General features: G+C 45.1%; 1 protein-coding gene across 3 annotated transcripts in view; it reads left to right on the top strand.

Annotated features, from left to right (window-relative positions):
- Positions 1-27442, top strand: part of LOC129714751 (STE20/SPS1-related proline-alanine-rich protein kinase-like) — a 42783-nt gene that overhangs the window by 2919 nt on the left and 12422 nt on the right. For all 3 annotated transcript variants that reach the window (XM_055664565.1, XM_055664563.1, XM_055664562.1), the window contains 9 exons: positions 9744-9856; positions 11525-11633; positions 15727-15868; positions 16833-16888; positions 18270-18379; positions 20731-20832; positions 21624-21757; positions 22466-22514; positions 23345-23410. In XM_055664565.1, the coding sequence (XP_055520540.1) occupies positions 9744-9856; positions 11525-11633; positions 15727-15868; positions 16833-16888; positions 18270-18379; positions 20731-20832; positions 21624-21757; positions 22466-22514; positions 23345-23410 (881 nt within the window). The remainder of the gene's footprint in view (positions 1-9743; positions 9857-11524; positions 11634-15726; positions 15869-16832; positions 16889-18269; positions 18380-20730; positions 20833-21623; positions 21758-22465; positions 22515-23344; positions 23411-27442) is intronic.

The following is a 27442-nucleotide window of genomic DNA, read 5'->3' as shown; positions in this document are numbered from 1 at the left end:
TTAAAACTGTCTTTCACCATTGGTTGATTGGAAATGCAGGTACAGATAGCTACTGTACACTGGAGGGCATCACAGCCAAGTCCAGTACTTTCCTATGAGTCAGACACAAAATTAGCTTTTCAGCCAGACCTGATCCTGGACTGGGAATGGAATCCTGGCTTTCCTTATCTTAGAGACATGAGTGTTAATTGTAAGGTTGGCCATTACCATCATTACAAATGCGATCAGTGAGCTCAACACAGGCTAATGCCAGGATCTTCCAAATCTGTAATAACAACAAACTCTTGATGCTGGTTTACGCAAAAGGACCGGAGTAACTCAGCGGATCAGGCAGCATCTGTGGAGAATATGGATAGGTGACGTTTCACACTGTGCTGGAGTAACTCAGCGGGTCAGGCAGCATCTGTGGAGAACATGGATAGGTGACGTTTCACAGAGTGCTGGAGTAACTCAGCGGGTCAGGCAGCATCTGTGGAGAACATGGATAGGTGACGTTTCACAGAGTGCTGGAGTAACTCAGCGGATCAAGCAGCATCTGTGGAGAACATGGATAGGTGACGTTTCACAGAGTGCTGGAGTAACTCAGCGGGTCAGGCAGCATCTGTGGAGAACATGGATAGGTGACGATTCTGGTCTGGACCCATCTTCAGACCTGAAGAAGTTTCCCGACCCAAAATGTCACCAATCCATTTTCTCCAGAGATTCTGCCTGACCTGCAGAATCACTCCAGCATTTTGTCTCTATGCTTCCAAATCTGCGTTGAACATGTCAACACCGAAGCACTTGGGAAGGGACTGCACCCACTTACAACAGCTGACATTTACTTTATGCATGTTGGAGCAAAATAATATGTGGAAACTATACCATTTACTCTTTTCCTCTTGTACATGGATTGCTGTGTTGTGTTGTATGTAGCGATTGGTACAACTAGATTCATAAATGATGGACAAAGTTTGGCAGGTTGCGTGCTCCCTCTGCTCTTTGTTCATGACTTACTTCTGTGCTGTATTGTTTTTACAAAATAATGTTTTTCCCCCGTACAAAGATGCTGAAATGCATAGGCCAATCCAGCAATCCAGTTGGAATCATTATTTAGATGCAAGGAATTGCAAAAAAAAAGGCACAACATGCTGGAGTAACTCAGCCGGTCAGGCAGCTTCTCAGGTCTGAGAAAGTGTCCTGACCCAAAACGTCACCTATCCATGTTCTCCAGAAATGCTGGCTGACCTGCTGAGTTACTCCAGCACTCTGTGTCTTTTTATGCCATCATTATGCTATGGAAAAGGACAGCAAAGTAATCTAGAGTCTTGACAGCAGCCATTTGTCCGATTAAAACAGTTCTGTGTTTCCCCATTTAACCTGATCCCACTCTCCTGCTCACTCTCTGATTTCCATTAATATTCTTTATGAAGCAATTCCCTTTATATGAGGAAACAAATGTACTTCATTTCAACAATAGCTTGTGACAGAAAGTTCCTCTTTCTAAAGCCCCTTTTTGTAAAGAAAATGTCAGTCTCCCTTTATAATTCTTTTGATGATTACTATCAGTTCAAACATGCAAAGAAGGACCTTTGCCCACAGCTTCTGCTAGCCACTGGTGCATAAGTGCTGAGTCTGAGTCTCTTTCAGGAAGAACATAAAATGGATTATATTCTTATTTTGTAAGTTGGTGTGGGTGGGCGAGGGGGTGCTGACAGAACACAAAGCATTGTTGGTCTCACCATAATCTGCAATTTATGAGCCATAAATTCATATTTGAAAAAATCAATGCATTTAAAAATAAGGATAGAAAATACTTTATTTTAATTCATTTGCATTGTATGTCATCATAAATCTCCTCTATCCCCAATTAGTAAGAAAGTGATTAGGCTCAACGTGGCAGTGTGTGGAGTGTTTTGGTACTGTACATTTTGTAGCGCTCTGCACAATATTGATCGATAACCCGCAAAGTGAAATTTTGTATGTTTTTTTTTTTTTAAATCTTCCTGTTTTCAGCCCACTTTCCTTCCGGCAAGTATTTATTTCAAGGCAAAGGCACGGTTTCACAGGCACTTGCAGCCTATCGGCACCTCAGACATGGTACATGTGCCTTGCCAGTGAGTGTCAACAGATTCTTCAAATGAATATCTACTCAAATACACTTAACGACAAGGGTTGTTGAGATAGCAATCAGGTGTGGGAATCTTAGCTCAAGAAGACAGTCATTCAGTTCTATTATGATATTATCACTGATCATTAGAGAAGTTGATAGAAAGAGGAATAAAGAAATGTAGGAATTTGGTGGAATTTATGATTACTATTAGTAAATACCGTAAACAGTGGTGTCACTGGTTGATTGAATAGCCTCTTTTCTGCGTTGTAATTTGTGTGCGGGTGCTCGGAATGGATGTCTGAGAGTGTATCAATCTATTGATGAGTATCTGTATGCAGGTGTGTGCACTGCAGTCCATAAAAATGCTGATCCGAAACTACAAGTGAAAATGATTCATCTAAAAGAGGATCCCCTGGTCGTTTTGAACAAGTGGCAGATGATTCTTGAGAACTTGCTCACAAGCCCTCTGTTTCATGCTATATAACTGTGTTACACAGCTAATCATTGTGGAGATTTGCAGGTTTCAATGCTAGCTGTATCACTGTTTCTCCTGTGTTATACATCAACATGACTGCTCCATGGGAGCCATCAATCACCACTCAATTTTGGCAGGTAAACAACATTTATGAATAATTCATTAGTAATCCAAATTCTGTTGGAAGCGATGAAGAAAAGAGTGATGGTAGTGATTTCCCAAAAATGCACTAGAAAGGACTGATTTTATCTGATGTTATTAACTTTCAAAGTTTGAACGGAGAATGTTTCCTCTTTGGGTAAAAGCAGATTTGGACTGAAAACATTAGCGGATTGGATTACACCCTGTCCCTCTTCCCCACGCCACAGCTTTGTTTGCAAAGATGGAATTGTCTGACCCCTGTTACAGCACGTCATCCATTGTGATTTTGCAATGCGATCTTTCATTGGTCTTAATATTCTGGTATCCAGCTGCCGTCCTTTTTTAAAAATGTCCATATTTGACTATTTTTAAATAGTTATTTTCCCCCACTTTAATGTAATCTGCTGAAAGGAGCCAGAGGGCTGGTGCCGGAGAGGGAACGAGAGGGAGTTTGAAGCATTTGCCAGTAGTACAGCCAAAAGGGGAACTAAATAAATCTGCAAAGGAACATACGAGAGGAAAACACATAAAAACGCACAGCAAGGAAAAGCAGCTTGAGAAAAAAAGTGTCTGCAAATGGAATTAGTACATTAAATAAGTACCCAGGAAGGGGATTTGCAAGTATAATAGCACCCAGCCAAGATTGAGAAACATCTCAGAACTGTTTTATGTGGAAGGAAGGTAGTTATTGCAACATAGGCAACTACAGTGGTCTCTTTTCAATATTTATACATAGCCCTGGTTATATTCCAAGTGGAATACTATGAATAGTTGAGGGCAACGCTCATTAGGAAGGGAAGACTGAATTGAGTGATGGTAGACACAAAATGCTGGAGTAACTCAGCAGGTGAGGCAGCATCTCTGGAGAAAAGGAATGGCAGACGTTTCGGATCGAGACCCATCAGACTGATGTCAGGGGAGGGGGTAGGACAAAGATAGAATATCGTCGGAGACAGTAAGACTAGTGGGAGAACTGGGAAGGAGATGGAGAGAGAAAGATTCAGATTCAGATTCAATTTTAATTGTCATTGTCAGTGTACAGTACAGAGACAACGAAATGCATTTCGAAAGCAAGGGCTATCTGAAGTTAGAGAAGTCAATGTTCACGCCGCTGGGGTGTAAACTACCCAAGCAAAATATGAGGTGCTGCTCCTCTCCAATTAGCGCTGGGCCTCACTCTGACAATGGAGGAGGCCCAGGACAGAATGGTCAGATTGGGAATGGGAGGGGGAGTTGAAGTGCTGAGCAACCGGGTGGTCATGGTTGGTTAATACGGACTGGGCGGAGGTGTTCATTGAAACGATCGTCCAGCCTGCGCTGGGTCTCGTCGATGTAGAGAAGTTGACACCTGACTAGGAGGGTTAAATTATGAGGAATTAACACACAAAAAAGAGTGAACAGAGATCATTTGACCCTTTCCAAAGGTCAGGGATGAGGGGCCAGAGTTTGGTTCTAGTTGGTGTGGTTTGAAATCTTTTGACAGACATACAGAAAGTTGTAACTCCCTGCTGCAAATAGCAGCTGATGCCAAGTCAATTGACGATTTTAAATCTGAGACAGAGATTTTTGTTAATCAAAACTACCAAGGGATATGGTGAAGAAGGGCAGCTGTGTGGAGTTAGATAACAGGTCAGCCATCATCCAAATGAATAGCTGAACAGGCTTAAAAGCTCCTGTCGTCGCCCATTCCTTCTATGCAGAGATGCAACTGTCCCACTGAGTTACTCCATCATTTTGTGTCTATCCTCTGGCAGAAAGCCTTGCATGCCCTCAAGTAACAATGTAGAGAAATAAAATTGAGAAACACTTTCATTACATCTGTATATTGTTTTCTCTGTATGTCTTACAGCAAAGTACTATCAAAAATAAACAGCTGACAAATACGGGTAAGAGAAGTAGATTTAAAAAAAGTCTCAACAGGAAAGCAAGAGCAATAAACCTTCATGTACTAAACTCAAACATGCCGTTTGTAAAATTACAGGCTTTTATTCTGTCACTGAGACACTTACTGAGACATCAAATGTCACAAGTACTGCCTAGTGAATAGTGAACTGTACTGAGTTTAAGGTCTAGATATTTCAACACTTGTCTCCTGTGTATATATAACACCTATGGCCTATCTCCACTAATCGTATTTGCTTATATTAGGCCCGTATTTCTCTATGCCTTTCTTATCTAAGTACCTGTGTTGGAAGATCAAGATTTCAAACTCACTACAGCTCACAATTCACTGGGCAGCAGTAATCCCCATGTGCCCAGATGCTTCTGACACTTGAACCATAGCAGCACCAGGTTTGCAACAGCCTCATCCCACAGAATGGAAGGTAGATGTCTATGAAAATGTAATTGGGTGCAGTGGAAACGGGAATTTTTTTATTTTTATGCATTGATACGCATAACGGGTTGGTCACCATCTAAAACCCAAGTCGGGGTCAGGTTCTGTTAAAACCTTTTTATTTATTTTTGCAGGTGCCAGGTTACCACTGTACATTTGAAGCACTTTTTGCACACATCCTATGAATTGCCACATTTGCAGACTCCTTTTCTAACTTCATATCTGGGAACTATTTATAGCAGGGGGTAGTGCGTAGCTAGTTAACAATAGAGTCAAAAGTAATCAGCAATTATCTTTCCATTATTTCTTTCTACTAGCAGTTGATTTTTTACAAACGTTCTTGTATTTTTAAAGAGGTCAGGCAGCATTTGTGGAGACTTGACGGTTGAGGTTATTAGTTTGCATATCCTGTATCAAAGCAACACTAAAACAAACTCCTGGAAATGCTTTTTAAGACGGCATCTGTGGAGAGAGGAAACAGTTAATGGTTCATAGTGATGACCTTTTGTCAGAACAGTTCCAGTCTTCAAATCTGTTTAGAAAGGAAAACGATTCTGAGAGCCCTTTATTATGTACAGTTGTGACGAGCGGCGTAGTAACTCTGAGCAGTGGCTGATTGTAAATATGCAGCTCCTTGTCTGCTGCCAAGATTTTAAAAAGGACCACGTGAAGTGAAAATGATTTTCACTGGAGAGAAGGAATAGGTGTCACTTCAGGTCAAGACCCTTCTTCAGACCGAGAGTCAGGGGAGAGGGAGTCTAGAGATATGGAAGGGAAAGGCGTGAAAACGACAGATCAAATCAGACACTGATCAAGGAAATGTAGAATGGTTTATCGTTGCTTGGGGAGAAGGTGACAACCCATGAATCGGGAGTCTAGTGGGAAGTGAACAAATGATTAAGGGGTTTGAAGTAGCTACAACGAGGTAAAATAAAACCTGTCTGGAGAGGCAGCCAGTATGTGAGTGTGTGTGCACACAACAAACTGAGCTTTGTTCTCCATGAACTAACTACATGACTAAAGGAGTCTGTGATTAAAGGTTTGAATATTGTAATCCGAAACCAAGTACTTCTCTGATGGTCTCCAAATCCAGACCTTGAAAATCAAAAGAAAATCTGCAGATGCTGGCAATCTAACATAAAAACAGAAAATTAGGGAAATGTGCAGCAGATCAGGTGGCATCTGTGGGAAGAGAAACATAGTCAACATTGTGGGTCGAAGACTGTCGGCACTGGGATGGAGGGCAGAAACATTTTAAGATTTAGGGAGAGTGAATGAGTGGGAACGTAACAGCCTGGATGATAGACCCTGAATCCTCAACTATCTTTAGAGTGAAACTCGGGGGTAAGTACAAATCAGCAACTAGAACCCACTTGACTGCTGGGATCTTGAGTGTGGCTGGTGGGGAAATCCCGTTGGTTATACTGATGACTGGTCCATATTGACATGCAGTGAGTGCCATATCTGGGTCAACGGATTATTTCGGCACTAATGTAGGAACAACAAGGAACCGCTGAAATGTAACGGTCTGCCTTGGAGCGCCAAGATTGATGACTTGCGAAACTCCCTTCCTTTGAGGTAAATAGAGGGATTCCGTATCCTTCCTTCCCTTTCGAAAGACAGGTGGAGAACCAACAGCATCAGCAGGAACTGTTGTCCACCTGACTGGTTGTCACTTTGCAATGGTACTTACAGCAATTAGGAGACTTCAGGTGAGACTTCAGAGCCTGCAGGTGGATGCTGATTGCCAGCAGAGTGAGAGGGGGACAACACTGAGCCATGGTCAGAAGAACTCTGCTGCCTTTGGGTCAATGAGGAAGTGCCTGCTGCTGCAGGGGGCTGACTACTGGGCCACTTCACATCATGCTTCAATTGCTTTTGAGATTGACAACGGACATGCTGGACTGAAGGGGAACAGAAAAGTAACGCTATGTTTGTATTTAATCTATGAACCACTGTTGTTTGTTATATTATTCTTATACCAATGTAAAGCACTTTGGCCAACCAGAGTTGTTTTTTAAATGTGTATATAAATAAAAGTGACTTGACTTGCCTACGTTAAATCGTTAAAGTTTACAAAGGTTTAGAGATACAGAGTGGACACAGGCCCTTCAGCCCACTGAGTCCGTGCCGACAAGCGATCCTCATACACTAACACTATCCTACACACACTAGGGACAATTTACAATTTTACCAAGCCAATTAACTACAAACCTGTACGTCTTTAGATTGTGGGAGGAAACCGAACCACCCGTAGAAAACCCATGTAAGTCACAGGGAGAACATACAGACTTCATACAGACAGCACCCGTAGTCAGGATTGATCCCGGGTCTCTGGTGCTGTGAGGCAGCAACTCTACCGCTGCACCACCATGCCACCCAGGTAAAGGAATAATATTTCTCATGTACTGATGGAAGTAAATCCATTGTTATTGACACTACATATAAAATGGGGATAGGAAGATGATGAATTGTCTGAAGAGTTTAACCAGGTTGCATCATTGCACCAGAAGCAAGTTGCTTGTGAAACCCACTGGCATTCATAGTTGCCCCCATGGTGCCACCAGACTGGGCTTCAGACAGCTCATTGGAGCACTGTGTAGAGAAAGGATCGTTGGCTGGTTGTTACCAAGGCTGAGCAAATGAATGTGGTGAGACATCCTTGCTTGCCCTGTGTGATGCAAGGCACAGCACACGTGGTGGGATATTGCCTTCGCTCCAAGTCCTTGTGCCACCAACTGCAACTTGTGTGCTCAAGGTATTGGAAACGGCAGGTGTGGGCCATCTGCATTGTGGTTAAAGTGTCCCTTTATCTGTTTCAGATGGACAGACCATTGACTTGGCTGTTTCCTGAGGTGGCCCTGTGGAGGATCCTCAAAGGTGTGATGCACTCTCTTGGCTGTGCTTTTGCTGTTGGGTGAAGGTTCTCCTTATTGACTTCCCCTTCTTCTTCCATGACAGGGGAGCTCACAGGCACCAGTGCTGATGGGGAGTTAACTATGGAAGATGCGCCTGCAGCGATGTGTAACAAAACACTTCACACTTTGTAAAGGAGCCTCAATATTTACTTACTCTTCATTTCAAAACTAACCAGCAGTTCATTCTGATTCCATAATGCATGACCACTAAACACTAGCCTTCTGTCCAGTTAGTGTCAGTTACATCATTCGCATCTTGTCAGTTCACTCGTAAAACCTGCTACTAACCAGCTACACAACTCAATATTTATTTTCCAAAGATAAATCATTTGTAAGATGTGACCACAGAATGGGCATTTACTGAGAATACGGTTTCTGCTGCATCGGTAATAGTTGTTTTTGACAAAAGCCTGTGTTGATGAACATTTGACAGTGAACATTATACTTGCGTTGTAGGCATTATGCAACATGTTTGGAGCACAACGTTAGACCAATATATGTAGGGACTGTCCCATGGATCTCAGGGATATGGGCGAGGCGTAGGAAAATGCTTGCATGCGGCATCTTGGTTGGCATGGACGAAGTGGGCCGAAAGGCCTGTTTCCGTGCTGTATGATTGTATGACTGTGTCCTTGCCACATTCATGGGATGGTGGTGATGTTGGTGATGTATGCTGCTGTGGGAAAGGCATAAAGTGGATGTGTGCAAAATGGGTGGTAATCACCCCTGGATGGCTCAGACCCCTGAGGACGGGGCAACCACGCAGAGAAAGTGTTGATGGTGTCAATGAGCATGAAGACAAAGGATGCCAGCTGTGGACATTGAGGAATGGGGATCTTTAGAGATGGACGTGGTGAGAACAGTCCAGGATGACAGGGTGTTAAAGCCGTTAGTGTGATTTGGTGAGGTGTCATCTGTTGGCGAATGAGCACCAGTGTTGCGCTAGATGTGTTTGTACCACAGGCACTCCAAGGGTACAGAGATGGCATCTGTACCTATTTGTCTATGCTCTGTTTAAATTTGTGGTCTGAAGACGGTCATAGCCACTTAATCAGTAATAACCATTATAAGGGAGGTTATAAGCTGCATCAGTGAGCACCATAAGCCGGTTGTTTCTCCATTCTCCCACTCTCCCTGTGACAGCGAGGATGTAAGTATATTGGAATAGTTGAACCTGGACCACGCTGCATAATAACTGTTCCAAAAAATTAGTGTTTGTCTGTGAGAGGGAAAGAGGGAGTGAGAATGATGTCTCCGCTTTGTGTGATGTACGTTGCTATAAATGGATTACCTTGCAACCGCTGCAAGGTCGGAACTTTAAATACTTATGCCCCTGTCCCACTTAGGAAACCTGAACGGAAACCTCTGGAGACTTTACGCCCCACCCAAGGTTTCCGTGCGGTTCCCGGAGGTTGCAGGTGGTTGTCGGAGGTTGCAGGTAGTGAAAGCAGGTAGGGAGACTGACAAAAACCTCCGGGAACCGCACGGAAACCTTGGGTGGGGCGCAAAGTCTCCAGAGGTTTCCGTTCAGGTTTCCTAAGTGGGATAGGGGCATAAGAAACCTGTCTGGTAGCCCATTTCTGTGGTGAGACTACGAACATGTGTCAGCTCCAACACTAAATGACTGGCTCAGACTGAACACTTGAGCTGGAAAAGTGTCTGGAGTTGGCGTGGAAGGAGTTTTGCTATTGCTCCGTTGTAAAGGTGAGAGTGGTTTGCTGCTCAGTTCTGTGCTTTGCCACTTGTGATTGCTATTTGCCGGCTTTTCTTCTCTCACTACAGGCTGCGGGGCTACTGCCGTGGTACAGGCAGCTCTCTGCAAACCCAAAAATGAGCGGGTGGCGATAAAGAGAATAAACCTGGAGAAATGCAACACGAGCATGGACGAGCTGCTGGTGAGTTGAAGCACCGGTCCCATCGGGGGGCTGTTTTTGCCAGTTGCTAACGTCTATGTGGCAAATCTGGGTCTGCCCATAAACCCACACGGCAAGTACCTGATCTGTATTGGTTCACCGCTGCCCACAAGCTACTGTGAGCAGCAGATTTAAACCTTATCATTGGATTTGTTAGCCACATGAAGTTAGAAATTACATTGCGACATGTGAGATTGGACATTATACAAATGGGGGTAGAGTAATGGATGAAAACGATTGTTCTAGACAGAGAAGGGATTGCGCGCTGATGCTGAGAGACTGAGTAGCTGTTGTGGACAGAACAAAATCTGCTCGTTTCCCTTTCTCTTGACTCTCAGTCTGAAGAAGGGTCTCGACCAGAAACGTCACCTATTAATTTTCACTAGAGATGCTGCTTGTCCCGCTGAGTTACTCCAGCTTTTTGTGTCATCTTCGGTTTAAACCAGCATCTACAGTTCCTTCTACACAAAATCTCCTGATGGGCTTCATGGGTCTCCCCTGTGCTCGATATTAGGATATAGACACTATTTTGAGCTTGTGGTGGTGGTAGGAAGGTGGTCTCACCTGCTAAGTGTGCTCATCAGCAATTCAGATGCCGTCATTTTCCAAAGAAAGCAAGTTCTTCAGGACTGCGCTATCTTTTGATATTTATTGACTTGGGTCCAGGACTGTGAATTTGCAAATTCAACCCCTTCAGAGTACGTGCTGTGCATACATCATGAGAACTTATTGAAACAAAACAGAACAATGCCGCTCCATATTTTAAACTGCTTGTCATTTTGAGTCGGGCCTGTAAATCTTTATAAACTAGAGCTCAGTGTCAGGGCAACAGGCCTTGTGCCTAACTGGCAGAGGACCACAACCAGCAGCTGCTTTCTGCAGCCTTGATCGAGTGGTTGCTGTTTGCTGAACGAGTCCAGACACTGCGTCGTATAGATTAGGCCAAAGGTTTCACAGCCAGGTTCACCGTATCCTCCTAATATATGTTCTCCCTAAAAAGGCATAAAGTGTTGGAGTAACTCAGCGGGTCAGGCAGCATCTCTGGAGAACATGGATTGGTGATGTTTTGGGTCGGGACCCTTTTTCAGACTGAAGGGTGTCAACCTGAAATGGGGCAGCACTGTGGTGCAGCGGTAGAGTTGCTGCCTTACAGCGCCAGAGACCCGGGTTCGTTCCTGTACAGAGTTTGCATGTTCTCCCTGAGACTGTGTGTGTTTTGTCCTGGTGCTCCAGTCACCTCACACACTCTAAAGATGTACAGGTTTGTAAGTTAATTGGTTTCTGTAAATTGTAAATAGTTCTTAGTGTGTAGGATAGTGCTAAAGTATGGGGCGATTTCTGGTCGGTATGGACTCAGTGGTCCGAAGGACCCATTTCCACACTGTATCTCTAAAGTCTAAAGACCTGTTGAGTTACTCCAGCACTTTTGTGTCTTTTTTTCCAAACCAGCAACTGGAATTCCTTGTTTATCCATCTTTTTCCCCAAAGAAGGCAACAGTTGCGGTTAACAAATGAGTTATTAAATCTGTATTGATAACAGCCTCCATTGTGCCAGTTTATATTTGGACTGGTCCGGTTTTAAGTAGCTTTCTACAAATCGTTTGTTTGCACGCCTTTAAAATGCTGACCACTCCGTTTCTGTTTGGACAGAAAGAGATTCAAGCCATGAGTCAGTGCAATCATCCCAATGTCGTGGCCTACTTCACCTCATTTGTTGTGAAGGATGAACTCTGGCTGGTCATGAAGCTGCTGAGTGGAGGTAAGACAACGTCACGCAGCATACAAAGACAACATTCATCTTCCTTTAATAATGATTGCTTTGTGTTCAAGCTGAAGGGACAGGATTGAAATTGGGACAAATGGAAGATGGCCAGAATTGACTCAGTGGCCAGTTTATACTCTAAGCAAATTCCTTACCCATTGAAGTGAGATTGATGTGTGACCTCCCAAGGTGAATTTGTTCAATAGGATGTAACGTACAAACTCTTCCTTAAGCTCTGAAAATGGCCATTGCTGTTGAACTGTTTACAATGAGAGGCTTGTACTCTCTTTAACAATATCTGCTGTTCTTCTCTCTGCAACTGCAGCACCTGACACTATAACTGCTTTCAATAACCTGACACTTGACCGCCACATTGCATCAGAGAGTGTGGGCAAGCATTAAAGATTATTCATGTATCAGGGAAATTTAAGATGGTATTAATCTGGAGCAAAACATCAACAAGATGTGTCTTGTTTCCCTCCATGGCTGAGTGAGCAACTATTGAGTGTTCTCTTGAGAGTTGCAGGAAAGGGAGGTCCCAGGTTTGTCTGATATCTATGAAGAGCTAGCTGAGTTCCACAGATAGGGAGGGAATGCACAGCCTCAGCAAGGTTCCTTGCTCCCAATTTGTGTTGAGCATCCTACTCGAGGCTGTGTGTGTGTGTGTGTGTGGCTGGTGAGAGCAACATTCGTATCCTAGCAGCACTGGATATAGCAAAGGTTATAGGTCAAGGCAACTCCGAGGGCCTGAACTCTTGAACTAGCTCTAACCAAGCTGTCCCAGTACAATCACAACACTGGCATCTACCCTACAATCTGGAACATTGCCCAGGGTGTCCCGTTGCCCAGACGTAGGATGTACAAGGGGCAGTAATTCGCTGGAATCAGTCTTCTGTCAGTCATCAGCAACGTGACGGAGGTATCATTAACAGTGCTATTCTGCAGAGCGTACTCACTAATAACCTCTTCACCAAGCCCAGTTTAGGTATCATCTGGACCACTCAAACTTCAGACCACCGCATTGTTCCAAACATGGTCCAAAAAGCTGAATTCTAGAGGTGAGGTTTAAGATGTCTGGGTATGTAATGGTAATTATGTATTCTAAAAATGGTCATTACAAACGACAACCAGAAACTGAAAAAGAAAATTAAATAATGAGAAAACAAAACAACCCTTGACTCTGTCTCCTGTTCGCATTTAAAAGGCTTGGCATCTGGGCAAGATTCCAGGAGCATCTGCTGCTTGTTGAGACACAACCCCAACAGATTAGCCAAAAGCGGTTCTGCCAGTAGCTCAAATCTGTTTCTTGCACCACAAAGAGAGCCTGCCTGATTCTAAACAGCGTTTTTTGTTTGAGAATGTAGTATTGGCCAGTGCTAATTGCTCAGTTTCATTTTTTAAAAGTGCAGTCAATGTTTCGGTGGGAGAGGTTGGGGGGAGGGGGACTAATGCACGTAAGGCTGCTGGCCCTGACGGCATCCCCGGGCGCATGCTCAGGGCCTGTGCTGCGCAGCTGACAGACGTCTGGACTGACATCTTCAACCTGTCACTTGCCCAAGCAGTTGTCCCCACTTGCCTTAAAGCCACCTCCATCGTGCCAGTGCCAAAACACTCCACTGCGGCAAGCCTCAACGACTTCCGCCCAGTTGCACTTACCCCCATCATCACCAAGTGCTTCGAGAGGCTGGTCCTGGCACACCTCAAAAGCTGCCTACCCCCCACACTGGATCCCTATCAGTTTGCCTACCGCAAGAACAGGAGTACGGAGGATGCCATCTCACCGGCACTTCACTCCGCCCTCTCCCACCTCGACAACAGAGACACTTACGTAAGAATGCTGTTCATCGATTACAGCTCAGCATTCAACACCATTATTCCATCAAAACTGATCACCAAACTCGGTAACCTGGGCATCGACCCCTCCCTCTGCAACTGGATACTGGACTTTCTAACCAACAGACCCCAGTCTGTGAGGTTAGACAAGCACACCTCTTCAACCCTCACCCTGAACACCGGCGTTCCACAGGGCTGTGTGCTGAGCCCCCTCCTCTACTCCCTCTTCACCTATGACTGCACACTTGTACATGGTACTAACACCATCATCAAGTATGCAGATGATACAACGGTGATTGGCCTCATCAGCAACAACGATGAGCTGGCCTACAGGGAGGAGGTCCAGCACTTAGCAGCATGGTGCGCTGACAACAACCTGGCCCTTAACTCCAAGAAGACCAAGGAGCTCATTGTAGACTTCAGGAAGTCCAGAGGCGGCACGCACACCCCCATCCACATTAACGGGACGGAGGTGGAACGTGTTTCTAGCTTCAGGTTCCTGGGAGTCAACATCTCCGATGACCTCTCTTGGACCCACAATACCTCTACTCTGATCAAGAAGGCTCATCAGCGTCTCTTCTTCCTGAGGAGACTGAAGAAGGTCCATCTGTCTCCTCAGATCCTGGTGAACTTCTACCGCTGCACCATCGAGAGCATCCTTACCAACTGCATCACAGTATGGTATGGCAACTGCTCTGTCTACGACCGGAAGGCATTGCAGAGGGTGGTGAAAATTGCCCAACGCATCACCGGTTCCACGCTCCCCTCCATTGACTCTGTCCAAAGCAAGCGCTGTCTGCGGAGGGCGCTCAGCATCGCCAAGGACTGCTCTCACCCCAACCATGGACTGTTTACCCTCCTACCATCCGGGAGGCGCTACAGGTCTCTCCGTTGCCGAACCAGCAGGTCGAGGAACAGCTTCTTTCCGGCGGCTGTCACTCTACTCAACAACGTACCTCGGTGACTGCCAATCACCACCCCCCCCCGGACACTTATTATTATTTATTCAAATCGTTTGCTATGTCGCTCTTCAAGGGAGATGCTAAATGCATTTCGTTATCTCTGTACTGTACACTGACAATGACAATTAAATTGAATTAAATTGAATCTGAACTGCAGATAGTGTAAGGCTGGGTGGGTTGAAAGGAGAGAAAGTGTAAGAGAGTGAATAGGAGTGTAGGAAGGAACTGCCTACAACTCCTGCCTAAACTGCTGGCTTACACTGAAGATAGACACAAAAAGCTGGATTAACTCAGCAGGTCAGGCAGCATCTCTGGAGAAAGGAATAGGTGACGTTTGAGGTCAAGATCCTTCTTCCATCCCACTTTTTCACCCACACACTACACACTAGAGGCAATTTATAGAGACCAGTTAATCTTCAAACCTGCATGTCTTTGGGATGTGGGAGGAAACTGGAGAACCCGGAGGAAACCCATGCGGTTACAGTGAGAACATGGAAACTCCACACTGATTGAACCTGGTTTTCTGGTCCTGTGGGGAGAGGTTTCCTGCAGTCTGCTCTGGCTATACCCCTCAATCTTATATACCGCCATCATCTCTCCTCTTGACTTCCTCAGGAAAAACAGACTCAATGTTCCCAGTCTCTCCTCATAACTGAAACACCATCCCAGGCAACATCTCTTCTGCACACTCTTAAGCTCTGCCCATCTTTCTTCAAGTGCAGTGAACAGACCTGCATGCAGTACTCCAGCTGATGTTTTATACAGTTGGAGAATAACCTCTCTGCTCTTTTATTCAATTCCCCAACTAAAGAAGGCCATCATTCCACATGCCTTCTTAACCACCTTACCTAGCTGTGCTGTCACCTTCAAAGATATATGGACGTGTACACAAAAGTCGCTCTGTTCTTCAATACCCCCTGGGTCCCAACCATTCATGGCCTCTATAGTACTCCCAAAATGCATCATCTCTCATTTATCAGGATCAAACTCTACCTGCCATCTCTCTGCCCATTACACCAACACATTGACATGTTGATACGTTGTAGGATAAGTTGTAGGAGCAGAATTAGACCATTCGGCCCATCGAGTCTACTCCGCCATTCAATCGTGGCTTATCTATCTTTCCCTCTCAACCCTATTCTCTTCTCTTGCCTTCTCCTCATAACCCCCCGAAGAAGGTGAGAGAACGACCACAGGAGTAGTGGGGGTCATGGGCGTGCATGGTGTAATAGTATAAAGAGAGTGCAAGACTTCTGCTTGGATGCAAGGTGGACAGTCCTTTGCTTCCCTTTCAGGCTCTATGCTGGACATAATCAGGAAGACAGTGAGCAGGAATGAACACAGGACTGGCGTGCTGGATGAACCAGTAATTGCAACTGTTCTCAAAGAGGTGCTGGAGGGCTTGGATTATCTGCATAGGAATGGACAGATACACAGGTGAACCTTCAAACCTTTGCTCCTAACTCATACCGAGTCTCAATCCAAAGCAATTTAACTGTTTATCAAACAAGAAAATGTCCTTAATAGGATGCTGCAGATAAGATCCTGAGGGTCTTGACAGGTTATTTGTGGAGAGGTTGTTTCCTCTTGTGGGTGAATCTGGAACTAAGGATCACTGTTTAAATATGAGCGGTCACACATTTATGACAGAGGTGAGGTCAATTGGAGCACTGTTCCTCAAAGGGTGATGGAAGCAGTCTTAATGAATGGTTTTAAGGAATAGAGAGGTTGATTCTTGATAAGCAAGTAGAGAAAGTTACTGGGGGGGTAGACGGGAAGAGGAGTTGAGGTTACAATCAGGTCAGCCTTAATCTTACTAAATGACTCAAAGGATCAAATGGCCTTCCAATTTGGGAGTTCAACAATCCATTTATTGAAGTACAGTCCAGTTCCTTCTGTAGAGGACACAGCATGGCAGTGCAGTCTCACAGCTCCAGACACTCAGATTCAATCCCAACCTCCGGTGCTGTCTGTGTGGAGTTTGCTTGTTCTCCCTGTGACCATGAGCAGAAAACAAATGGCTGGAGGAACTCAGTGGGTCAGGCAGGAACCCAGGCATATTATCTATTTGCGATGGGAGAGCACGTGGGGCCTTGGTTTAATATCTCATCTGAGGGCAGGATGCTACACTGAGTGTCAGTCTAGGTTTTTTGGCTTGTAGTCTCAACAACCCACTGGCCTAGGGACAACGGCACGTCCAATTCAACCGCAAACTGGTCAGTTCTTTGGCTGTGTCCTCCTTTGTTTAAAGGTTGATTAGCACAACCTCTTAAATAGAGATGTTCATCAGCCACAACTAACAAGGGAAGAGTGACTGAGGCAGTGGACAAAGCAAAGGGACACAAGGTCTGACAACTCATCAGTAATCCTAATTGTTTTTTAATGTCTGTATTATTTTCAGGGACGTTAAAGCTGGTAATATTCTACTTGGAGACGATGGATCTATACAAATCGCAGGTAGGTTGAGCAGATGCTAATGTCACTATTATAAATTAACTCAAAATAATCTCCTTAATGTACTTTGCTTGCAAATTAAATTAATTAGGCCAGTGTAGATTATTACTAGAACAGAAAACAAACTTGATTATTTTTAACATCCCAGCATCTCCAATTGTGACCGGGAGGTAAAGTGAGTAAAGGTGACACAGACCCCAAAGTCTGCAGTGGTCTCGGCTTTGTGAGAATTGATTCTATTGCTGGCTCTACCCTCGAGCTGAAATCACAGTTCCTCTATAATCTAATCTCAGTAATAAACTGAAAGGTTAAAGCAATCAGTGCATATGCTATCTGAGTAGTGGGGACCGTTTTGAGTGCACAATAATATAAAGTAAGTGATAGCTAATTTTATATCTTTGCACAAGTTTTTTTCCAATGAAGCAAATGAAATACAAATGAGCTGCCAATTTGCTGTTGCCTATTTACAGCATTGTATAAAACATGTTTACTTGTTGGAGTGCTAGTACTTGTTCACTACCCAGTCTCCACTGAATTCTATTAAAGCAATAGCCAGTACTTTCAGGGAAAGGAAGGCAGAGAATGTTGTTACAAAAGTGTCCTTTGGAGGGTGAGTTTTATGAAGCAACACTTGGATTTTTGTAGCATCTTTAACACAGCGAAAATATCTCTAGGCATTTCGAAGGAATATTATTAGACAAAAAAACAATGATACAGGAGACCAAAATATCTGTCAAAGACATAGGTTTTACAGGGCCTCTTAAAGTGGTGGGGTGGGGTGGGGTTAGAGAGGCAGGGCGATTTAAGGAGGAAATTCTGGAACACAGGGAGCTGAAGGCAGAATGTATGTTAAAGGAGGTGGGGGGGGGGGGGGGGGGGGGGGGGGGGTCGGCTTTCCAGGAACACGGAGCATTGCAGGGCTAGAAGAGGCTGTGGATGAAGCAATCGTGAGAATTGAACTGCAAGACATGATCTTTAAATCTGAGGTGTTGCTGGACTGGGAGCCAGTGCCGGTAAACACAGGAATGATGGATGAATGACACTGAGGAGGCAGAGTTCTGGATGAGCATAGCTTGTACTCCATAATGTTTCATCTATATTTTTGTGTCTCCTGAGGTAATTAAATAACATTTCCTATTGTCACTGCAATAAAGGCAGACTTGAATACCAACCCTTTCATCACCAGGTATGAATGTGGAGGAGGAATGGAGTGGCAGCCAGTCTGTGTACCTTCCCCAGCTGACTCACCCGTACATACATTGCCTGAAGCTACACTGGCGGCTGATAGCTTACACTGTGCTTCAGTGCCCCACGGCAATGTTACTGATGTAAAGGGTTTTTTTCTCCAGAGAACTGTGTAACAGTTGACTTCTTCCTTTGCTAGATTTTGGCGTTAGTGCCTTTCTGGCTGGTGGTGGGGATATGACCAGAAATAAAGTGCGCAAAACCTTTGTGGGAACTCCGTGCTGGATGGCCCCTGAAGTGATGGAACAGGTAAATCAAGGTTTCATGTTAACCTTTTGCTAAAGTAGGGCCGGGTTTGCATCATTTGTTTCGCAAACCCAGACTTTAACCTAATATGGCTTAATCAGTTGTGGTTTACCAACACAACCCTGATGCTTGCACAGTGAATTAGGGAACCTGATTCACATCTCTCTTGTTGAGCGATGAGATCTCTAACTTTCCTGGGGCCGAAGGGTATTAGGGAGTTTGAGCACTCATTTCACCTCCAAAACTGATCTAATCAAAGTCTGCTGGAAGTTGTGACAATCTGATTTGGGTGACATAAATTGGCAAATCTCAGCCCTGTGGCCACAAAAACATTGCTGCAGGAAATGCCCAATGTACCGTGGTATTATTCTTTCTCATGCCTTATAACGGGGTTGTGCCATGGTTACTTCAGTGGACCAATGTAGATCATTAATGTCAAATTAAACTAATCCCTTGTGCCTGCACGTGAATCATGTCCCTCCATTCCCTGCATATTCATGTGCTTAACCAAAGGCCTTTTAAAAGCAACTATGGTATCTGCTTCCAGGTACTGTGAATAAAAAATAAGCCTTGGGAATGCAGAATTGCAGAACATAAATACAATATCCTGATGTCCAAAACTGCTTCAATACATACTCTCATATTTAAGCCTTCGCCTTGCTATCTAATCCCATTTACCAACCGCAGAAATGATATTTCATCAGCTCTCAGTGCTTCACTGTGAGATCGTTATTCATGTGACAAGGCTTGTGGTGGATCAAGTGCAAAGGATGGGATGGATGCAGCCAAATCATGAGGAAGGATTGTTACAAAATGGAGTGGGTGTACTATTAAAATATGGAATGGGTGTTTCGAATTGTACTTTGGGTGGGCTGTATCTTGATCTGGTTTCATTGGAAGCTGTCAGCGCTGGATTTGGTGAAAGGCCAAAATATGTTAGAGTTTACTCTTGGACAAATATCTCCTATCACAAAATGTGGTGGCGCAGGTACCATTTGTTTTGACTCAGTTAAGTACGGATTAGAAAATGCTGCATTTATATGTAACATCAACGTGGAATGCAAACTCAATCTCGAAAATCAGCTCTTAATTATCCAGCAAAGACTTTTATTTGAATGCTTTCGGCCTTAAGCTGAAACTCTTCGCACATGTTTCCTGATCTGCCGTATCTCCAGCATTTTGATTTTATTTTAGTTTTCCAGGGTTTTCCTATTTCCCTTTAAAAAATAAATTGCAATTGACCTCAGCAAATGATCTTGCACTAAAATAGTAGCTGATTATTTCCAGGAGCTGCATCTGTAGCCTGTGAGCCAGATGCAGCTCATATCCTCTGGGAGTCTGACCTCTGGTATCAGAATCCTAGTTTCACTTGTGTTTGTTACCCATCTGCTAATTTGGAGATGGCTTGACAAGATTGTCAGCCATTAGATAAATCCTAAATCATTGATTCACAGCCCAACGTGTACATTAAGGATAGCATTTTGAAGCATCAAAAGGTTCCATGGTATACAAGGGAGACACAAGTGACTGCGGATGCTGAAACCTTGAGCAAAAAACAAAACTGAAATACTGGAGAGACTCGGTGGGTCTGACAGCATCTGTGGGGGGAAATGGACAAACAACATTTCGAGCCAGGGCTCTTTCTTCAGACTGAGGGAATCTTCTTTAGTCTGAAGAAGGGTCCCAACCTGAAACATCGCCTGTCCATTTCCTCAACAGATGCTGCTTGACCCCCTGAACATTGCCAGAGCAAGGCCACACACACTGGAGGAAGCACACCTCATGGTCCACATAGGTAGCTTACAACCCAATAGTATGAACATTGAATTCTCCAGTTTTAGGTAACCTCAACCCCCCCCCCCCCCCCTTCCTTCTGTTCTACCTGGATTTGCACCATTTCTCCCCTCCCCCTCCCACCTACATTCCTTCCTCTGGTTTCACAATTGACAACTCTTCTGTCCTTATCTCACACCTTCTGTCTTTTCATATCTGACTTTGTTCAATCATTCACCTATCCAATAAAAACCCTCACCTGTATCCACCTATCACTTGCCAGGCTTTGTCTCTCTCCTTTCTTTCAGCTTTCTCCTCCCCCCCCCCCCCCCCCCCCCCAAATAAATCTGAATAAGGGTTCTGCCCCAAAACATCACCTGTCCATATTCCCCGGAGATGCGGAGTTACTCCAGCACTTGGTTTCCTTGTTTCTACTCCATGATTCCAACATCTGCAGCTGCAGTTCCTTGAGTTCCCAGCAGATGTCAGCGTTGTGGTGAGCACGCTACTTTTGCACAAGTCCCCTTGTAGATGGTTTCCAGTTGCTTCAGACCAACTCCTGAGCTTCAATTCTATTCCAGGTACGAGGTTACGACTTCAAAGTCGACATCTGGAGTTTTGGAATAACGGCAATTGAACTGGCAACGGGAACAGCACCGTATCACAAGTACCCACCAATGAAGGTGGGAGTAAACTTTGAAAAGCTTGCACATTTGATGGATGTTCGGGAGTAAGTTATCTGGAGAGAATGTGTTGGAAGGAACTGCTGTCGCTGGTTTACACCGAAGAGAGACACGAAGTGCTGAGCAACTCAGCGGGACAGGCGGCATCTCTGGAGAGAAGGAATGGATGATGTTTCGGGACCAGTAACGTCACCCATTCCTTCTCTCCAGAGATGCCGCCTGTCCCGCTGAGTTACTCAGCACTTTGTCTATCAGGAGAGAATCGTGGATCACTGGGAGTGAGTGACACAGAATCAGATGAGTTACATTTTTGCTTGCAAAATAAATCTAATCTAGGTTTGTGAGTTTTCTGGGAACTGTAAATCAAGATCTAGCCTTCATAGCACCCTTAGCATAGCACCTAAATACTTAATTAGCAACTGTCTGGAAACAAAATGTATTACGATGCCTGTTTAAAACTAAAATGTTCAATCAGCCAGTAATCTATTTCAGAATTCCGATTTTATGCAAACTGATTACAATTTGACTTCATGATCCAAGCCAGTGACTGATTTGCATTGGAATTTGAACTAAGCTGTGTTTATTTCAATGTCAGAATGGAGCTGATTTTTTTTTTTTAGTTGCTAGGACCGGATTAAAGGAAAAAGGTTGCAAGAAATGGAAAGCGAGTTGAATGATAAAACAGCAGTTGGTGGCCGCTTGAATGTTTTGAGTACAGTGATGTTTTGGTTACAGTAGGAGAGCACTCCCACTGTACATTACAACTCGTCTCTCCTTTAACCCGGCTCCAGGTTCTGATGGTGACTCTCCAGAACGAGCCCCCTATTCTCGAGACGGGTGTAGAAGACAAGGAGATGGTGAAGAAGTATGGCAAGTCCTTCCGTAAACTGATTGCCCTGTGTCTGCAGAAGGACCCTACAAAGAGGTGTGTTCACTGACGTCAGTCGTAGACAGAATGCAATAGGAAAATAGGCCAGGAGACAGGGCTGTGGGCTCAGGATCAGCTGAAGCCATGACTCGGACCGATCAAATACTCAGGCCAACACATTGAAATCTAGCTGTAGAGAGAAAGGCGATTCCTGTTGATCACAAGCTGGTAGAACTACTGTCTCGCAGTGCCAGGTTCGATTCTAACCTCAGGTGCTGTCTGTGTGGAGTTTACAAGTTCTCCCTGTGATCACGTGGGTTTCCTCCCATATCCCACATACATGAGGATTTGTAGGTTAATTGGCCCTCTATAAATTGCCCCTGGTGTGTTGGAAGTGGATGAGAAAGGGGGATAACGTACAACTAGTATTTTCAGGTGATTGCTGGTTGGCATGGACTCGCTGGGCTGAAGGGCCTGTTTCCCTGCTGTAGCTTGGACACTGGGTATCCAGTTTGCATTTCAATGTCACTCATTGCTCCTACACAGCCATGTGTGACTAGGGAGCACAAAGGGACGGCAGCCAACTCCCTCCACGAGGAGAAACTGGGGTAGAGGCTCGCGAGGCGGTAAAGAAAAGAGGAAGTGTGCTGCTGATGTCTGAAGTTTACCTGATGTGGCCTCCGGGCTGCCGGTTCATCGCAATGCCTCGACCCCTCCTCCCTGCTTTCAACGTGCCCAACTCACTCTGTAAACTCTATTTTACAGGCCCACTGCAGCAGAGCTGCTGAAGCACAAATTCTTTCAGAAATCAAAGGTAAATGAGAGAGGAAAGCGAATACTCCAGTGGTGGCATGAACCGCGGCGATAGTCTGTTTCAACAGTGACGCCCATGCCAGTCATTTACACACGAGATGGAATTCCAGACGACTGGTCTCATTGCACTTCTCAACAAAACAGTCTTCACTCGTACAGTCGTAGAGACACACAGCACGCCAGCTGGCCATTCAGCCACCATGTCCATACCGACCCATCCACATTAACCCCCTTTTCCATCACTTGGCTTGTAATCACCGAAGCCTGGGTGATTCCAGTGCACAATGATACAATGGTAACAGTGCAGGAGGTGGCCATTTGGCCCATGGTGCCAGTCCTGGCTCTCTACCACAGCAACACAGCCAGTCCACAAAGGCCTGTCATTTTACTATTTAAAGTAATGATCCAATCCCTTTTGGAAAGCCCCTGTGAACGTTCATGCACCTGCCTTTACAAACAGCACCTTCCAACCATTAACCTGCTACACATGTGTTTGCCCCAATCCCAAACTGTAGTGGGCTTTATCTGATCCTTTCAAGCTGATTTTCCAGTTGATCTTTGGGAGCAGTGTGGAAATCCGGAAGAGGGAGAGTGGCAGTGGGGTGGCAGAGTTGATCATTCTTCAGCCGGGCATGCACCATTTCCGCTGGGGGGCTGAGGATGCACGAGGACAAGCCGGGTAGAGGCAGAGTCCAACTGTGTGATACAAATGTGCATACCTGGCAAAGAATTGCTTTCCTCTTCCTGCTCCCACTGGATACATGTTGCTTTTTCAATTGAACCGAGACTCCATAGCTGTGGATTTATGCAAAACCCATTGTCTTGTTTCAGAATAAAGATTATTTGATGGAGAAGTTGTTGGGACAACCACAATGCAGAGGGCAAAGGGACCCAAAGGTAAGGGCTGCTTGTCGGTCATTCTGGGAAGCTCGGGTGGGGGAAGATTTGCATTTACACTCTGGTGTCTGAAAACCTCTGCCTTCAAGTTTGGTTAACCTGCCTGCATTGAGCACTGCCAGTGGACCGGTGATACAGTAGTTTACGCAACACACTGATGAGCAAAGTGGTATACAAAGTACTAAAGAGGTGATGGAAACTTAGAAGGCAGATGTTTGCAAAGGTTGTGTATGGTGTCGTAGAACCAAAGCAAGCTGCTGTTGATTGGAGTGCAAGAGTAACGAACTGCTTGATGCTTTATAAAGGAGTGAACATTATAAAGGAGTCTGGAGTCTAATGGAGACAAACTAAGTCATAGCAGTTCACTGGCATGCTGTTTGGATCTAATTATGTATCTGTTCATCGTGCTTCAAGCCTTACTTTGTTCCTCGTCACCTATAACACAGGAAAATCTCTTGGCAAAGTGTCTACATCAGGCAATGGCAGGCAAACTGTTTGCTTTTCAGCTTCACTTATACAACTAGTCTCATTTCAAGCTTATGGTGCCCAGAGATGAGGCAAGAAAAGGCAACATTCTGAGATTTTAAATCAGGCCTAAAAATCCATGAAGTTTGGGCCAAGGCGCAAAGAGACATGGCATGTAAAGAGGAGGGATCTAGGTGCAGCACTGTGGATTGCCCAGAGGGCCGCATCAATCCGTGCCTTTTCAGCTCTATACACTGGCGCAAATAGACTTCTTCTATCTTCTTGCAGGCTGACAACACAGTGCAAGCTCCTGGCACGATACCAAAGTCTGCGAGTGAGCCCGGGCCTAGCAAAAAGGTCTGTATTTCCCGAAAGCGTCAGAGAATATTACCCAGCAGAGGCAGTGCAAGTTTTCACCACAGATTGCCCAGGCTCAAAGCAAGCACCATTTAGCACACTCTGCTCCACATCAAATGGTTGGCAAGGTCAAAGATGCCACCATTCGAATACAAAATTAATCCAGTCTCCATCACCCTGTCCAGGTGGATGTTTAAAAAAATAAATATCAGCCAGCATTATTCAGTAACAGAAATGGGGCTGTTCTCTTGCCTAACATCCATCATTGCTTTGCTGTTTGTAGATCATAATCATAATCATGCTTTGCGCAAATTTCTGGCTGCAATTGTCTACGGAGCAATAGTAACGGCACTTATAAAGGACGGCGCGTTTCTCACTGACATGCAACGACGGTGTAGAAATGCACTTCTTTCATTCCTCATGGATGTATCGCATGTTTGTCACAGAATCGCACTTTGATATCAGTTAGAAACGAGCTGAAGTCTGTGCCACCATCTATAATTTCCAGACCTACTGCCCCACCATCATCAGGATACAATTATCATTGTAGATCAACCCATTCAGCTCCTCACAGCAGAGGTAAAGATGGCATGTTGTTGAATCACAAGATGTTCACTAGTTACTTACAATTGGGCAGTGGATGTAAGATGATGGGTGAGAATCCTGGCAAACGTACAGAGTTCATATGACTTGTATTCCAAGCTCCAGTTCCTGCCTCAGTAACTTGCCCTTTAGTAGTGGTGCTTTTCCTGTGCTTCACAGCAGATGGCTAGAACAAAGAACAGGCACTGCAGCCTACAATGTGTTGAACATGATGCCAAGATCATCTCTGACCACTCATTGCCTGCACATAATCCACACCCCTTCATTCCCTGCATGTCCATAACTTTCTTAAAAGCCACGATCGTATCGGACTCCACCACGGCAGTGCATTCCAGGCACTCGCCACCCTTTGTGTAAAAAAAAAACAAACTTGCCTGCACATCTCCTTTAAACTTTGCCCCTCTCACCTTAAAGCTATGCTCTCTGTGTAGGAAAGAACTGCAGATGCTGGTCTAAATCGAAGGTAGACATAAAATGCTTGAGTAACTCAGTTGGACAGGCAGCATCTCTGGAGAGAAGGAATGGATGACATTTCGGGTCAAGACCCTTCTTCAGACTGAAGGGCTAGATTTGAGTTTTATCCATCCTGAGAGAAAAAAAGTCTGCCTGCTGACCCTATCAACGCCTCTCATAATTTTATATACTTACTAGACCAAGTGCAGACCCGTTGGGTCTGCTCCCCCAATGGTGTGATCCCCCAACCAAATATTCCACCATGCACCCGTCTCCTCCAACGGAACTGAAGCCGTTCCCAAATGTAAGATTCCAGCACTCCCCTGCCTCCCTCAGCAGTGGATTGAAAAAAAAATCCAATTGCACCTCCCCTGCCTGCTGCAGCAGTTCCAATTGCAATACCAATTGGCCCTCCCCCTCCTGTTGAGGCACTTGCTGTGATATCCCATTGAGGTGAAAAGTTCAGAGTGTTCCTGTCTTGCAACTTTGTTTTGAAGTGTGTTGGAAGCTGATAGGAAGGAGCAGCGAATCAAAAGGAAGAAAGGCAGCTAGCAGCCGGACAGACGGATGGCAGGCGGCAGCCACAGACTTTTATATAATAACTAGACCAAGTGCAGACCCGTTGGGTCTGCTCCCCCAATGGTGTGATCCCCCAACCCAATATTCCACCATGCACCCGTCTCCTCCAATGGAACTGAAGCCGTTCTCAAAAGTAAGATTCCAGCACTGCCCTGCCTCTTTAAAAAAAAAAAAATCCAATGGCACCTCCCCTGCCTGCTGCAGCAGTGAAAAGTTCAGTGTTCCTGTCTTGCAACTTTGTTTCGAAGTGTGTTGGAAGCTGACATGTAAATGGAGAAGCCTGTTTATTTTTGAAATACTTGGGGGTGGGTGGGGGGGGGGGGAGAAGGATTTGATTAAAAACGTGTACTTCAACACGACGAAATGAAATGAGGAGCGGATACTTAGAAAGAAAAGCGAAATCTCTACCGAAATGGAAAATATCTCGGAGATTGAGCGTCTGGATTGGGCGTGGCAATGAATCAAAGGACGAAATGCAGCCGGCAGCCGTACATGCAAATGAATCCATTCCGATTGGACATCTGCGAGCATCGGCCATTCCAATTGGACATCTGCGAGTATCGGGCACGAATCGAAAGGCAGGAAGGGCGCCGGTCGGCAGTCGGTCGGATGGGGCCAGAGTTTTAAATATATATACTAGACCAAGTGCAGACCCGTTGGGTCTGCTCCCCCAATGGTGTGATCCCCCAACCCAATATTCCACCATGCACCCGTCTCCTCCAATGGAACTGAAGCCGTTCTCAAAAGTAAGATTCCAGCACTGCACTGCCTCTTTAAAAAAAAATCCAATGGCAATGTTTCGAAGTGTGTTGGAAGCTGACATGTAAATGGAGAAGCTTGTTTATTTTCGAAGTGTGTTGGAATACATGTAAATGGAGAAGCCTGGGTGGGTTTTGAAATACTTGGGGGGGGGGGGGGGGGGGGGGGGAGAAGGATTTGATTAAAAACGTGCACTTCAACACGACTAAATGAAATGAGGAGCGGACACTTAGAAAGAAAAGCGAAATCTCTACCGAAATGGAAAATATCTTGGAGATTGAGCGTCTGGATTGGGCGTGGCAATGAATCAAAGGAAGAAATGCAGCTGGCAGCCGTACATGCAAATGAATCCATTCCGATTGGACATCTGCGAGTATCGGGCACGAATCGAAAGGCAGGAAGGGCGTCGGTCGGATGGCCCCAGAGTTTTAAATGTATACTAGACCAAGTGCAGACCCGTTGGGTCTGTTCCCCCAATGGTGTGATTCCCCCAACCCAATATTCCACCATGCACCCGTCTCCTCCAATGGAACTGAAGCCGTTGCCAAATGTAAGTTTCCAGCACTCCCCTGCCTCCCTCAATTGCACCTCCCCTGCCTGCTGCAGCAGTGAAAAGTTCAGTGTTCCTGTCTTGCAACTTTGTTTCGAAGTGTGTTGGAAGCTGATAGGAAGGAGCAGCCGTCAACGAATCAAAAGGCAGGAAGGGATCCGTACTGCAGGCGGACGGATGGATTTGAGTTTTATATATTAACTAGACCAAGTGCAGACCCGTTGGGTCTGCTCCCCCAATGGTGTGATCCCCCAACCCAATATTCC

The sequence above is a fragment of the Leucoraja erinacea genome, chromosome 40 (assembly GCF_028641065.1).
Source record: "Leucoraja erinacea ecotype New England chromosome 40, Leri_hhj_1, whole genome shotgun sequence".
In the NCBI taxonomy this organism is placed as follows: Eukaryota; Metazoa; Chordata; class Chondrichthyes; order Rajiformes; family Rajidae; genus Leucoraja; species Leucoraja erinaceus.
Note: the sequence above shows the minus strand (reverse complement) of the source record. Positions and strands in the feature narration are given on the sequence as shown.